The 15,535-nt window shown below is 38.0% G+C and overlaps 1 protein-coding gene and 1 long non-coding RNA gene across 15 annotated transcripts in view; one reads left to right on the top strand and one right to left on the bottom strand.

Moving 5' to 3' along the window:
• The window catches only part of CDK19 (cyclin dependent kinase 19), a 191,649-nt gene that overhangs the window by 155,438 nt on the left and 20,676 nt on the right, over nucleotides 1–15,535 (top strand). For all 14 annotated transcript variants that reach the window (XM_078447209.1, XM_078447208.2, XM_078447211.1 and 11 more), the window contains 4 exons: nucleotides 2,118–2,175; nucleotides 7,247–7,378; nucleotides 11,527–11,670; nucleotides 11,833–11,902. In XM_078447209.1, the coding sequence (XP_078303335.1) occupies nucleotides 2,118–2,175; nucleotides 7,247–7,378; nucleotides 11,527–11,670; nucleotides 11,833–11,902 (404 nt within the window). The remainder of the gene's footprint in view (nucleotides 1–2,117; nucleotides 2,176–7,246; nucleotides 7,379–11,526; nucleotides 11,671–11,832; nucleotides 11,903–15,535) is intronic.
• LOC132667494 (uncharacterized) lies at nucleotides 5,139–6,662 on the bottom strand. The gene is made up of 2 exons (XR_009605174.1): nucleotides 6,601–6,662; nucleotides 5,139–5,322 (listed from the first exon to the last, which is right to left on the bottom strand). It is a non-coding gene; the product is annotated as an uncharacterized LOC132667494 (long non-coding RNA).

Here is a 15,535-nt window from a genome sequence, read left to right as displayed (position 1 = left end):
CTCTATTTTTATGTGACTGTGCCCTTACTTACAGAGTTCTCAGAGCCTGAAAAGTCATTCTTTCATTTAGGCCCATCAGAATCTTAGTCATCCTTCATTCATCCAAAGTCTTTTTCCTAAAGTCTATCCTGATATTCACTGAGAAGAATCATTCATTCCTGACATTTTCTTTTGCTGTTTTGGTACTTTTCATAACCTGCCTTGTATTCTAAAAAGCAGTTTGTCTTTCTTTCCTTATTAGATTTTTGAAGCTCTTTGAAGTCTTGAGCTTCATGTTTTATTTCTCTTTATTTCCTGAAGGTCTGCAGTATAGTGTTTTATCTATAATGGATCTTTGATAAATCATTATCAAACTTGAATCTTGAAGCTCTGGGTTTCGACTGATGCTATTTTCTCTTTCTGCTGCGATAAACTAATTTTGTCTTGTGTCTTCAGTCATCATACTCCAGTGACAATAATTTTCAAATCCTCTTCTGAATAGTATGACTTAGGGATCTCACATTGTTCCCCCTCCCTAACCAGTACCTCTCATAACTGTTCCACAATAAAGGCACCATCATTCTTTTAGTTGCAGAAACTCAAAACCTTGCTGAAATTTGTATCACCCTTTGTCTTAGTCTTCTGACTTCAACTAGTCACAAAGTCCTGTTAATTTCTCCTTTAAAATGTTACTCAGCTCCATAACTCCCTCTCCATTTCAGCTTAGAAGGCCTTGGACAAAGCCTTTATTATCTTATACCTAGTTCTGATAGCTCCCCCTCTCCTGGGATCTCACAGCCTGCCATTTAAAGATCAGATTACTTCACCTGGCATTTAAGACTATCCAGAGTCTAGGTTAATTTTGCTACCCCCAACATGGGTCCTCTGGTTTCTGTCCAGAGTTCTGTCTGGGTTACTGTCTCCTAAGCCTACCTTGTTCATAGCCTTTTCACCTCCTCCACTGCCCTTGTCCTTCTTCTACCCTGACATGCCAGTTCCTGTTCATTTTTCAGGATCTGGATAATGGACACCACCCTTGCCTCACCTCCAATGAACATTTCCCTCAACAGTGGAAACTCTAGTTGTCACTTCCTCCTTTGAACTTTTTTTTTTTTTTTTTTAGTGCTAATTGTTTTCATTGAAACTTAAAAAAGAGCCAGCAAATTGGAAGGGATCTAAAAGTAATCTGGTTTAACCTCTAACCCAAGACGTCAGTCCTTTCTATAACTCACACGTAGCATTAGCTTCTAATATTATACAAAGCTTCTGTTTTTTTCTTTCTACTTATGTAAAGAGCATCTGGAGGCTAGGGATTTAATTCATCATGTGCTTGTTTTTCCTCTTGATTGTCAATATGTTTTTTGTCCCTAAGACACAAAAATATGTTCATTGATTGAATAAATGAATCCGAAATTTTCTCTCTTGATAGTTTACAGAGGAGACTGACTTGCCCAAAAGCCTATTTCCATAGTTCTCTGTTTCCAAATATCTACAAATGAGGATGACTTAAAAGCAATGGATACATTTGCAATCTGTTCTTTTCTTTATACAGTTCTGTATTAGCCTTGATTTTTATTTTCCTACATCTTGAAATTATATTTGGAATTTTGCACTTTTGCATGAACTACAGCTGAAATGCATATGGATATGAATGGAGTCTGTTGAATGTTGATCATGTTTTCCTATAGTAGTTAAGAAATATTTAGCAAGGAATATTTCATTGAATTCATTTAAATGAAGGTAATTATACTGTGATTTGAAATTTTACAAAACACTTTTCAACCACAAAAACTGTTTCTTGTGGGCAGCAAGTGGACAGTTATAATATGTGTAGGTTTTTAAAAAAAACACATCACTTGTGACTGCTGTGGGGTAAACAGAAATGATAGCTTCAACTTCTTTGTAATTATTTGTATAATTTTGAAAATAAATGTTTTCAAAGCAAAGATGTTTATAGAAGGTTAGTGCTAACTTCAAGTATGTCAAATGCTTTAACTATATACAGGGTATTTAATATTGTATTATGGTTTTGATGAAAATACAGAAGTGATATTTTCATATTTTAAGAACTTTTCTCCATTTTAGAGCATGTCAAAAGAATAAACATAGTAATTTGAATGCTCTATTTTTATTCCTAGAAACCAGCAAATATCCTAGTAATGGGAGAAGGTCCTGAAAGGGGGAGAGTCAAAATAGGTAGGTAATTATTTCTCAAATGATTTATGAAGAAACTGAAATGACTGCAAAGATGGTTTCCCCTTTTTAAGACTCTTATTTAAGCAGTTAATTTTAAAATGACTTCCTCGTCATGTTTTTAGAAAATATGTCGGGAGGTGTAGGTAGATAGTTGCTAAAACTCCTCAGGTTTCTTCCCCAAATAAGCTGAGGCAAGCAAGCCCACAAAAATTTCATTCTCATACAGTACCCAAGCACGTGTTTGTGCCGTGGTTGCTCTCTTGCACAGCTGCCCTAAATGTCATCTTCTAAGTCTTGCTTTTGTCTCAGCTTCACCAGTGTTCTTTCCCTGAAGGCATCTCTCCCACCTGACCTAACACACGCACATCTTCCCACATACCTTGCCCCCGCCCCCTGCATGCCCGTGCCAGGTACCAACATATTTTTTCCAAATGAAATATACATGTTTATAAACCCTCTTATGTGGTGGTCTTAGATTGAGGCACCCACAGGAGCCCTTCCCATTTATTAAGATTCCCTTTGCAACCCTGAAGATCGTTCTAGAAGAAATTGGCATCATTTATACCTCTGACGTATTTGGGAAGAGAATGAGGTGAAGAAATGCTTCATTCTAATCTTTTTTTGTAATAGAAATTGCATTTATTAAATGTTCCAATGGTTTTCAGAAGGATTTTAAAATAAATATTGTTTCATCAACCTGCTTTCTTTGCTGTTAGGATATGTCATGCTAGGGGTGATGCAGAATTGTGCTAACTTGACCTATTGCACATCCATTCTGTCCTACTATACCCAAGCGTCCTCCTCGGTTGGTTATAAACCAAATTTGGTTGGTTATAAACCAAATTCCTTTCCTTTCAACCTCTATGCTAAGTTTACTGAGATTCAGAGGCATAAAAAATGTTGTTGATGGTCACTAAGAACCAAGTAGCTGCTTTCCTTCCCCCCGACTTCCGTTTTGCTTCCCTCCCCACCCCTCTCTACCACTCCTCACTTTTTTCTGTTTCACGCTCACACTCTTTTCCTTATAGGCATTTGAGGACCTACTTTTTGCTAGACATTGGTGAAAGGGAAAGGGTGGTAAAGGGCAGTCCCTCCCTGTGACAGACAGTGAAATAATTAGTTTACTACCCTGTGTCATAAATGCTTTCATATGTTCCCTCACTTTATACAACCACCCTGTAAGGTGGATGTTCCAGAGAAGGAGAGCTGACTTTAGAGAGGTTGTGGCTTACTCAGCCTCTCAAGTCCAAAGTCTCTTTCCCTACAAATGTTGCTGCCCAGCCATATCAAAGCTGTCTGCTGTACCCTCACTGACCACTTTTTGTCGGCACAGCGCTGCCTTTGAAACGGTCTCAGAGAAAGAGTGACTGTCCCCTCCCGAGTCCTACCTATGTGGGGTCCCCCTAGCTTCTAAATAGCTTCCCATTGTACTTAAACTCTCACACCGCAGTGTCTCCACTGTCTGCTTCCCCAGTTTCTCCTCTTCACCTTTAAACCTTCATAATCCTTTTCCAATTCTAAAATAAATCTTCTCATATCCATTTCATTTTCTTTACTATTCATTCAATTTCCCCTCCTTGTTCCTCTACTGCTAGAACATACGATGTTCACCCACTGGTTCCACTCACCCTAATCTGTCCTCTAATTCTGTCCCTCTATCGAAACTGCTCTCCAAAAAGGTCACCTATGACCTCTGTCTCATCAGATCTAGTGGCCTGTATTTAGTCACAGTTTTCCTTTATTGCCTTAGTCATTTGTTCTTCTGACCAGTCTGGCCTTGAGACTGTCTTTTTCCTTGGTCTACGTGACATCACATAATTCTGTTTTTCTACTTACCACTTTTGCTCTTACTTCTGCATTTTATTTATTATTGGCTTCTACTCCTGTTAACCTTGTCAGACGCCCAAGGAGGCCGGGGCGTGGCCTCCCTCTACAATTGCTACTTTAAGGAATTGATGAGTGTGGCCTAAAAATCTTGGATTCTGTAAAAATCATTCTAAGATCTGAGTCTCATTCTCTTCTCTCCCCCTAGCCAGGATCTTTACCTTAATTTGGATGTGCTGCTGGCAACCTCTGCTCCATTGTTTCAAACCAAATTCATCATTGTCATCTTGTACTCTCCCCTCATTTGTACCAGCCATCCCCTCTATCCTGGTCCCTCGCACTTGCTGTCTTCCTCTTACTACTCCCAGATATCTCTAGTACTCCTCACCCGAAATTCTGTATTCTAGCAGGGCCAGTTGGTTACCCTACCGTTCAGAGTTTTAGGATTGTAATTCTATTCACCATTTGGAATACAATCAGGGTTAAAAGTAAGCAAGAAGTAATACCAGCAGTCTAGAAAACAATTTAGTTGATTAAATTGCTTTTAATTTTTGTGGTAATAGCACATTACTTTTTAAACCTTAGTAATGCTCTGATGCCTGTGCTTAACACTTTAACACAGTCCTTTTTAAAAATTTTTTTTTTTAACGTTTATTTTTGAGACAGAGAGAGACAGAGCATGAACGGGGGAGGGGCAGAGAGAGAGGGAGACACAGAATCGGAAGCAGGCTCCAGGCTCTGAGCCATCAGCCCAGAGCCCGACGCGGGGCTCGAACTCACGGACCGCGAGATCGTGACCTGAGCCGAAGTCAGACGCCCAATCGACTGAGCCACCCAGGCGCCCCACACAGTCCTTTTTTGAGTGAAAAGAAAAGCACAGTCAAATGAGAAATGCATCGTGCCCTTCCCTGTGCCTAAGCCTCCCCCTCCCCAGCAACCTGAAGACTTCAGGTTTTACCTGAAATGCTTCCTGCCCCTTTTACTGTTCAGTGATTCACCCTTGAGAATCCAGCTCAAGTTCCATGTTCAATTTGGCCCACTTCCACAAATGTTTACCAGTGTTCCACATAGAGCCATGAAGGAGATACATGCCCTCCCCTCATAGGACTTAGAGTCTAATAGAAGCCAGTGATAACTCACCTTTAGTCTTACAGCACTTCTGTTTTTATCTACTCTGTGTATTTTGTCACCTCACCTTCATGTCAGTTCCTTGGTGGTAGACACCATGGTTTTCCTGCTTTTCTTCATCTGATACTGTCTCATTAGCACTCACACCAGAATTTTATCACTGCAATCTGTTGAATGGAACGGTTTCACTCATACCTAATTTTAGGAAAACAACTGTTAGGAATGTTTAGGTTAGTTACCTTTTGTCTACATTGGTGATTATTTGAGAAATGGTTTGAAACTCCTTTAAAGTTCAAATAATAGACAGGAATTATTTTTAAGAATGTTTATGGTTTCCTTTGGACTTGATTTCATCTGACATTGAATAGATGAGGCTTATATAAAACTAAGAAGGTAGGGAATAAAGGGAGAAATACTGGCTTCAGCTTTTACTTAAAAATAACATACTTTTCAATGGGTGAAACATTTCATCACATTACTTTGCCATCAGCAACAATCAGCATGTATTAAATACATAAAGCAGTGCTTTGAAGTAGGCGTAATATTGGTAGAAAGATTTTGAATGTCTTTGCTATGGAGGAAATTTAGTTAGGAAACAGTAGGCATCAGCACAGGCTTCCTTGGATAGCCTTATTTTTTATGACCTGTGTTCTCCAAAGCATTCTCAGAAAGCCTTGTAAAATATTCAAATTCTAAAGGAACAAAATCGCTGTAAATTAAAATTTTAATGTATGTTTATAGCATGTAGTTTTAGATTAAATGATTAAACAGTACATTAAACCTTAATGTGCTATTACATAGTTCATTGGGACCCCTTATATAGTCAAAATATACTGCAAAATATACTGTGTACATTACATATTTCAAATTACGGAGGTTTTTCATTCTTGTGATTTGACCTCTGTGATATGTGATTGTTATATGTATAATCTATTGGATGTCAGATCAATGATCAAGAATATAGCTGCTAAGTTATAACATGGTTTGTTTGAATACTAGCATTTTTACTGCTATCCCTGTGACCTTGGGAAAGTCACTTAACTGCCTTGGACTTTAGATTCTTCATCTCAGAGGTGGGGAACAAAATACTTATTAAACCAGCATGAGGATTAGATGAAGTGATACATGATATATGTGAAAACCATCTGTAATTCTGAAGTATTTGATAAATGAAAGGTATTTGTTATTTATTAAATCTTAAGAAAATTAGATAGTCTCAAGGACTTATTATATGGTAGATTGTTTTTTTAATTTTATTTTTAAGTAATCTCTACACCCAGCCTGGGGATCAAATTCACAACCCCAAGATCAAGAGTCACATGCTCTCCCGACTGAGCCAGCCAGACACCCAGGAACTTATTATAGTAATAAATATTCTTTTTACTACTTGTGTATGCCTCTAATATTTAACTCAGTTAGCTTTGGCATAGACCTTTGTTACACCCTGAATTATAACAAATTATAACAAATTACCTCGTACATATTGTATACATTTTCCTGGAAACATGTATATGATGTGCTGGTAATTATCCAACAATGGCTCCCTGGGTGGAAAAAATCCCCAGTGTGTAGCGTTTGTTGTTTTCTATGATGTAAATATTCCCATGGTAGCCAATTTCAAGTCGCATGACATCACTCAACTCAGTGTTGGGGAGAAATGTGTACAAACTGGCTCTCATGCATCCACGAGCCAATTCCAGCTCACGCCACACTCAGATGTAGTCAGTGTTTAGATGCAGAGGCGTCCAGAGGTCATAATTAACCATGGAAATTTTTAGACTGTTTCAGTTTTAAAAAAATTTAAGAATATTATGTCTCTGAAAGCCAGGGATCTGAAGTCAGACCTGGATTCTAATTATGACTCTGTATTTACTAGCTCTGTGGCCTTGGGCAAGTCAGAATATCTTCAGGCCTCAGTTTCTTTATCAGTAAAATAGGCACGATAATAATATCTACTCAGAAGGGGGGATCTGGTGCCTGGTCCAGACCCCTGGTTGAAAAGGAATAAAAGGATTGCTTTATAAAGTTATTGTCTTCAATAGTGGCTGTTGTCATCAACCTTGCATGGTTCTAGTAGCATGCCAGACTGAGTTTTATATTAACTTATTTCATTTTTTAGCGGACATGGGTTTTGCCAGATTGTTCAATTCTCCTCTAAAGCCACTAGCAGATTTGGATCCAGTAGTTGTGACTTTTTGGTATCGGGCTCCAGAACTTCTGCTTGGTGCAAGACATTATACAAAGGCCATTGGTAAGTTAGTCTAAAATGATTTACTATCTTAGCATCAAATTATCATAAATACCAAATGGTATAATAATTATGAAGCTGCTTTGTAAAAACCGCTTTATATCTCTTTGTAAAAGTCCTATTGTCGTCTGTATTCCTGCATTTTATATTCTGGTAGATTAGGATTTTTAACCGTGTAGGAGAATATGGTTCTTGTAAAAGGAGAAAACATTTTCTTTTAGAGAATAGAGTTATCTGATCCTGTTGAATTGCCGTGGAAATGATAACATACAAGTTTTATTTTGCACTTACCTACCATCGATCAGAAGAACTGGAGAGATTTCTAGAATTGTTTTCTCCACAAAAAGAAAAACAGAAAACAAGAATAGTGTGGTGTTGGCAAAAGGCCCTTCTACTGGGGGAAAGTCAGTCCGTCCGTCCTTTCCTAAACAAGAAGTAACGTGACTAATTTTTCTCTCCCACCATGACGCTGGTCAGAGTAGCAGTTTCTCCATTACAGGAGGAAATAAGAGTCTGGGTAGGTTAGCTGTGCTCAGCCTCTTGCCATTTTGCCAAGAGAAAAAATGGAGTAAGAAAACCTGTTATAAACACACTGTCTGTAGGATTTAAAGTCTGCTCCAGAACAGACAAGGGTTTTGCTACCTGATGACTACAGTGTCCTCAGTGGGCCCAGCTACGAATTGAGGGAGTCAGGAAGAGGGAGCTGTACTCAAACCTAGAGATTTCTCGAAAAGAGGTGAAAAGAGAAGAGGTGGGTAGTACTGTCACTATGATGGGCTAGTTCTATAAGGTGCCGAAATCTCCCGCATGTATTTCTTGAAATTTTCCTTGTGTGGAATTTTCTGTTTACTGGTATTAGACTGATACCAGTTTTGACTACATTTAGCTGCATTTGTTGAGTTCTATTTAATAAAGGCACCAAAAATACGAAATTATTAAAAACAGATGAGCACAAACCTTTCTCTGTTAAACTTCTGAAAAACCTGGTAACATGCAAAGAACGACAAAGGAAGCTCCCATGTTGGAAAAGATTCGATAGATAACTAACCTATACGTGGGTAAAAGGAGAAACAAAAAATAAAATATAGTGATGTCCTCATTTATCAGGTCTGATTTCTGCAAAACTGAGACGCCGAGCGTATATATACTTTGTCCAGGTATGGTGACGCTAGCAAGGGGCTGGAATCTTGTAATACTTTGTAAATATTGCCGAAAGATTTTGTTCAATTAGTGAAAAATCCCGTGAGTGTTTGACAGTAGAGGAGTCTGATACCGACCTTAGACCCTTCCACCAGCAGCTGAGCCCACAGTGAGGCTGCGTTCAGAGGCTACCGAGGCCACGCTCTCAGCCACAGACAGGGTCAGCTGTCTGTGAAAAATTCAGAACTGCACAAGCAGACGGAAGGAATAGAGGGCTCTCAGAATGAGGGGTTAAAATCAGAACCTGACTCTACTTACATTCCAGTGAGTGATTTTTACTGAGGAGCTGTGTCTTTGAAACTTTGAGAATTGCGTTTGCTTTTTCTCTTGGATCTCTCAATCCAGAGCAGTAAAGTCTCTTAGACAATCTCAGAAGGCACCGGGGGATAGCAGGAGACTGAAGAGACGCCAGAGAAAGAGGCATGTTAGTTGAGCAGCACCAGGTTGGTGCCTCAGCACAGAACTGATGATGAGATAACCCAGAACACAGGGCAGCAAGTAGGGGATGTGCTAACAGTAGAAATCGACATGCGCTGGGCTCTTACCAAGCTCACAGTCTAGATCTACAAGGGAGATTTCCAGTAAGAAAAGGCAGATTCAGCCAAAACCTTCTGTTAAACTAAGTGACTTCCCACCAAAGCCTGTCCCACTCTCAGAGATTCTGATAGAGCCAATCTGTGGCAGTAAGTCCCATATGTAGTATGTGCCATTAAATGGTTCTGTTGCACATGGTCCACACACTTTGACAGCCCGGACGTTGAGAAGCACAGTTCTATGAATATTTTCTGATTAGCTCTTCTACCATTGAAATAAAACTAGATATCTTTTGGGAAAGTAAAGCTAACTGAGTATGAATTAGAAATCCACTATATTTCCTATTTCCTCAGGGTAAGGACAACTGAAATTAAGTTTAAATCAGTTTACAACTTACAGATAAAGATAAAAATATAATCGCTGATTTTTAATTTTAGTTAAGTTGCAGTTATCCCTTCTGGATAGACACTAGGAAAGAAGACCCAGAAAAAGAATATTCCCCAAATAAGTTATTTTTAGGCTTGAAATATATTCCTAGCAGACATTATAAATATATAGAATAAATACATAGCCATTCACTTATTCTTACTCTTCTCTATAGCTGGTTCATGTCAGAAATGAGTATTATTTCTATTCAGAGCATATAAAAAAAAAGAGTTCGGTGATTTGGTATCAGTGAAGTTTTATGGAGTGACATTTAGGGGGGCTGGGGAATGACAGCGCGTGTGTGTGTGTGTGTGTGTGTGTGTGTGTGTGTGTGTGTGTGTGTAAAGGGAGGGAAGGAAGGAGGGAGGAACAGTCTTGAGATCTGAGAGCTGAGAAATGGGTATAGATGATACAGGAACCAGATGACCATTTAAAATTAGAGGCTAATATGAGGCAAGAAACCCTAAAATTTAACATTACCTGCTACTCTGAGGTTCCTTCTCTTAGCAGTTCTCAGGAGATCTAGATCCTGGCTCCTGTCCTTTAAATGGAAGGCAGACCGGAAATTGGCATGACCAGAAACATGCAGTACTAGTCCCAGCCGACTGCATAGTAGAGGCAGCCAGCAGGAAGAGAGATGGGACTATCAGAGGCAGCTCTGTCAGAGGCAAGAGTGACAACAACATGATGTGGGAGAGAGAAAAGAATTTAATAGTAGACACTGAAGAGTTATTACTCTACTCTTTCATGATGGATGCTTATGATGATGATGACCCTTCTGAGTCATTAAGAAAGAGTAAATGATATTTTATAACCTCTTTAGATGGCAGGTAATGGTGTGATAAAAAATGGGTATTGAAGGGATATGTTTCCATTATCCAAAAGGCTAACTTATGTGAAAGGAAACTGTTCCTGAATGGAGTGAGACATTACACTATGTTTTTTTTTTCATTTAGCAATTTGTTTTATGAAATAACATACCAATGTTAATTCTAGCTAATGGCTATAATTAGACTTTTTTCTTAATTAGCTTGTCTACAGAATGTGATTCCCACATTTAGTAGGCTACTAAACACTGTGCTTTTCTGTCCTATACTGTGGTCTGTGCATTATTATTTAAAAAAAAAAATACGACATAGCATTTATTTAAGTGGGCAAATGTGAATATATATCTTATAAAAATTCACTTGTACATTTGGCAAAGCATTGTAAATATAATATTATAGTCTTAGAATCTAAATTACAATTTTTCAATGTGTAAAATCCAAATAGAATAATCTAAAACTGGTGATTTGAAATGGTTAGTAAAACTTTTAAAGATGCCTAACTTTCTCCTGGAATATTGGAGCAATGGAACAGCTTAATCCAAGTGATTATGTTCAAATAACTTCTCTCCTGATGTCATGCTGTACCCATATATACTTGTATTTATTAGCTTCTAGACCTTACAATTTGTTGGAAAAACTGAAGTTGGTAGTGTTTCAAACAAAAGTTAAGTTTTTTTGCAAATCATTTTATATGGTCTGTCCTGTTTGTCTAGACTCCTAAATCAGAAATTATGCTCTATCATTATGCAGTTAATTGATTTAAAGGAATGAATCACTATATACCTGATGATGATATTGTCTTAGTCTACCAGGTCATGAATTTTATACCCTGTATTAGATTATCAATTGAATGCTTCGCTGACTACATTGTTAATAGTGGTTAGAAAGGCTTTGCCTAAATGTAAATTCCTTGCTTGCTAAATTGACTTTCCCAAGTGTATCTTCATTAGGAAATTTACAAGTAAATGTTTTTTATTTGGCTTTCAATCTGTTACATGATGAAACAGCTATTTCATGTCATATATATGTTTTCTTAATATAGTTATCATACTTTGTATATTTCATCACTGAAAAGTATTTTTACATGTAGATTATGATTATACCTAAGAGTTATAACCCAAGAAATATAATAAATGTGTGCAAACACTTCTTCTTCTTTCATAGATATATGGGCAATAGGTTGCATATTTGCTGAATTGTTGACTTCAGAACCTATTTTTCACTGTCGTCAGGAAGATATAAAAACAAGCAATCCCTTTCATCATGATCAACTAGATCGGATATTTAGTGTCATGGGGTTTCCTGCAGGTAATTTATTTTTCTTCTCAAAATAATATTTGAGTCATATTTCAAAATAATTCCTTTTCAAAAGCATATTTTGAGTATTTTTATGTATATTTTTAAGCTAAAATAGATTTTTGATAGAAGTAACATTATTTTCTATAACAATATTTGATATTTTTTTGTAAGATAAAGATTGGGAAGATATTAGAAAGATGCCAGAATACCCTACACTTCAGAAAGACTTTAGAAGAACAACGTAAGTAATTTCATATTAAATATAAGTAGTAACTTCACTGGGAATATTTAAATTAATCCTTTAAAAAACAGATATAGATTAGTATTTAAACCAGAAATTTAGATTTTAATATATTAATTATGCTTATGATTTGAAGAAGATTTTCCAGATGTTGCTAACATACATGTTAGGCTTAGGCTGTAGTATTTTATAAACTTTTAAGAATCTTAAGGGTCAGTATCATGTTTAAATGTGTCTCCTGTTTTAGCATGATGAGGGCTCAGTTCAAGGCTACAACTGCGATTTGATCTTTATCTGAATAATGACTAGTGACTGAAATGCTGGGTGAGGCAACCAGGAAGGACAACAGAAGGAAGGCCACATGGCCTGGAAGCAGGGTAAAACACACTGGTGGGAATGTGTATATTGAGTAGGAGTGAGAGAATAAAGGTGACAGAGTGCGAGGAGTTTGTTACAAATGCACACACCTAGAGGAAGAGGTTTTCTTCTGGGCGACTTAACAGGAAATGTCAAGACAGGATAGCTTGTAGGAACAAAAGCAGACATGATAAAGAGAAGGAAGGAATGGCACTTGTCATTTTTGGCCCCTCTTTTACACAGTCCTTGGTGGGGTCTTTTTCCTGTCTCTCTCTCTTAAAGATGGCACTGGTATTACTCAAGGTTCTGTCTTGGGCTGTCTTTTCACTCTGGACATTGTCCCGGGCAGTCTCTCTGATCTTATTGGCCACAGTTTACCATCGATGATGCTAATAATTCCCAGTTTATGCATCCGACTCAGATCTCTTTTCCAAATTTCAGACCCATTTGTCTAATTGCCTCATGGAATCCCAACCTGAAATTTCTATAAATATGTTAAGTTAAATGTCCAAAATTGAACTCATCATCTATCCTCCCATACCTTCCTCCCGCTGTATTTCCAATCTTAGGAAACGACTCCATGATTCACCCAGTTGTTCAAGCCCAAGACCTGACATATCCCTGATCCTTCTTTTATCGCCTTCTCTTCCATGTTACCCTGTAGGATCCAAAAAACTAGTAAATCTAGTCAGTTCTTTGTATTTCTCTCCATCTACTCTGCCACTATTACAGTCTAGACCTCTCTCTGTCTCACTTAGGATCCTGCAGTGGCCTCCCAAGTGGTATTTCTACCTCCAGTCTTTATTCCAACTCACTGTCTATACCACAGTCATTGCCCAAAGCAAATTTGATCATGTTGGTCTCCTCACTGCTCTCAATTCACTATTGCTCTCACTTCCTTAGTATGGCTTACAGAGCTCTGGCTTCTACATCACCAAATTCATCTCCTACACAACTGTCCACTTTGTATTCTACAGCCTAGACAGCATGAATTTCTTTAAGAAGCTTGAAAACCCAGAGCTTTTTTTTGACCTCTGGGTTTTTACACATGCTGTTTCTTCAGTCTAGGATGTACTTTACTCCCACTCATTTCTTCAGATTAACTCCTATTTTTCCTTTCTACTTGTCCTTTAGGTCTTGCCTTGGGCATCACTTGCCTGCTGAGGCCTCCCTTGACCTTCTAGGTCTGAGTCACATACTCCTCTCTTGCATCCTGGGCTGTTTCTCTCAGCACTGATGACTTTGCACTACAGTTACCTTTTTTTAAAAAAAAATTTTGAGAGACAGACAGAGAGAGAGAGAGAGAGAGAGAGAGAATATCCCAAGCAGACTCCATACTCAGCACAGAACCCAATGTGGGGCTTGATTCCATGACCTGAGCTGAAATCAAGAGTGGGACACTCAACTGACTGAGCCACCCAGGTGCCCCTACAGTTAGCTTTTGAATACTTATCTGCCTTCCCTCTAGATAGTATGGGTTATATCTTTCTTATCCATCACTATATGTATACCCAGGGCCTGGTACATAGTACAAGCTCAGTAGTTACTGTCAAATGGACATTATATGAAAGTGGTTCAAGTAATTGAAGACATGCTAATAATATAAAAGATGGAGAATATTAATGTCGGCAGTGAACACTTATTGTTTAAAGACCAAAGGAAAATTTTCACATAAAATTACAGTGTTTACAGTAACTAGAAATAAAAGGAGAGCTTTAAAAGATAAATGAAACTCAGAGAAGTCATAGGAAAAGCTCAGCAATAAGAGCCCATGTCTTAAGCAAACAATTGTACCCCCATGAAAGCAGCTACTAATACATAAGATGAAAGGAGTTTATTAAAAATTAGCTAGATCTAGGGGCGCCTGGGTGGCTCAGTTGTTTAAGTGTCTGACTTTGCCTCAGGTCATGATCTCGTGGTTCATGGGTTCGAGCCCCATGTCAGGCTCTTGCTTCCTGGATTCTGTCTCTCTGCCCCTCCCCCACTCATACTCTGTCTCTGTCTCTCTCTCAAAAATAAATAAAACATTAAAAAAATTTTTTTAATTAGCTAAATCTAATGTAGTAGTACATACAAGCCACTGAAGTAAAATATTATTTAAAAATTCCAGGGGCACCTGGATGGCTCAGTCGGTTGAGCAACTGACTTCGGCTTAGGTCATGATCTCACGGTCCGTGGGTTTGAGCCCCGCGTCAGGCTTTGTGTCTGAGTCCAGCTCTGAGTCCAGCTCAGAGCCTGGAGCCTGCTTCGGATTCTGTGTCTCCCTCTCCCTCTGTTCCTCCCCTGCTCGTTCTCTGTCTCTCAAAAATAAATAAACATTAAAAAAAAATTTTTTTCCAGAAAAAATTATCTCAAATAAAGGAAAAAGAACTTGTTTTCATTATATCAGATGAAAAGAACGAAAAAAATTACTCTTAAAGTGAATCAGGAAGAATAGTGATAGAAGTTTCTGTAATCTTTCTAAAGTGTCAGCTTTTATTAGCTAAGTAGAAGGCAATGTGAAAATAGGATTAAAAGGAAATCTACAAGTTGACTTTAAATTGAATGTTACAATAAGCACGGTCTGATCTTATGATAGAAACAAATAACTTAGAATCTGGAGTTAACCCAGAGAAATCAATGATTCGACACAAAGACCAAAGACGTGTATGTAGACAACTACATTTCTGCATAAACTTTAAAATCTCTTCCCATTAATAAATTTAGTGGTTACCTTGCTAATAAAAATGTTCCTAGTATTGGAGGAAAAATTTTTTTTTTTAATTTTTTTAAGATTTTATTTTTAAGCAATCTCTATACCCAATATGGGACTCAAACTTATAACTCTGAGATCAAGAGTTGCATGCTCAACTGACTGAGCCAGCCAGGAGCCCCGAAAAAATTTTATATATACATGGCAAAGATTTTGTTTTATTATTTTTATTCTTTTAATTTTTATTTATTTTTGAGAGAGAGAGAGAGAGAGAGAGTTCAAGTGGGGAGGGGGCAGAGAGAGAGGGAGACACAGAATCTGAAGCAGGCCCCAGGCTCTGAGCTGTCAGCACAGAGCCTGACGCGGGGCTCGAACCCATGAACCGTGAGATCATGACCTAAGCCGAAGTCAGACACTAACTGACTGAGCCACCCAGGCTCACATGGCAAAGATTTTAAAAATGAACATACCTAGGGCTGGCAAGGGTATGATAAAATGGGCCCTCTTCCTTGTATGCCACTGGTGAGAAAAATGTTTCTCAAACTTTAATGTACCTACAGATCACCTGGAGACCTTGTTAAAAA

Source organism: Panthera onca, chromosome B2, assembly GCF_046562875.1.
Source record: "Panthera onca isolate mPanOnc1 chromosome B2, mPanOnc1 haplotype 2, whole genome shotgun sequence".
NCBI lineage: Eukaryota > Metazoa > Chordata > Mammalia > Carnivora > Felidae > Panthera > Panthera onca.
This window is presented reverse-complemented; position numbering and strand designations above follow the sequence as displayed.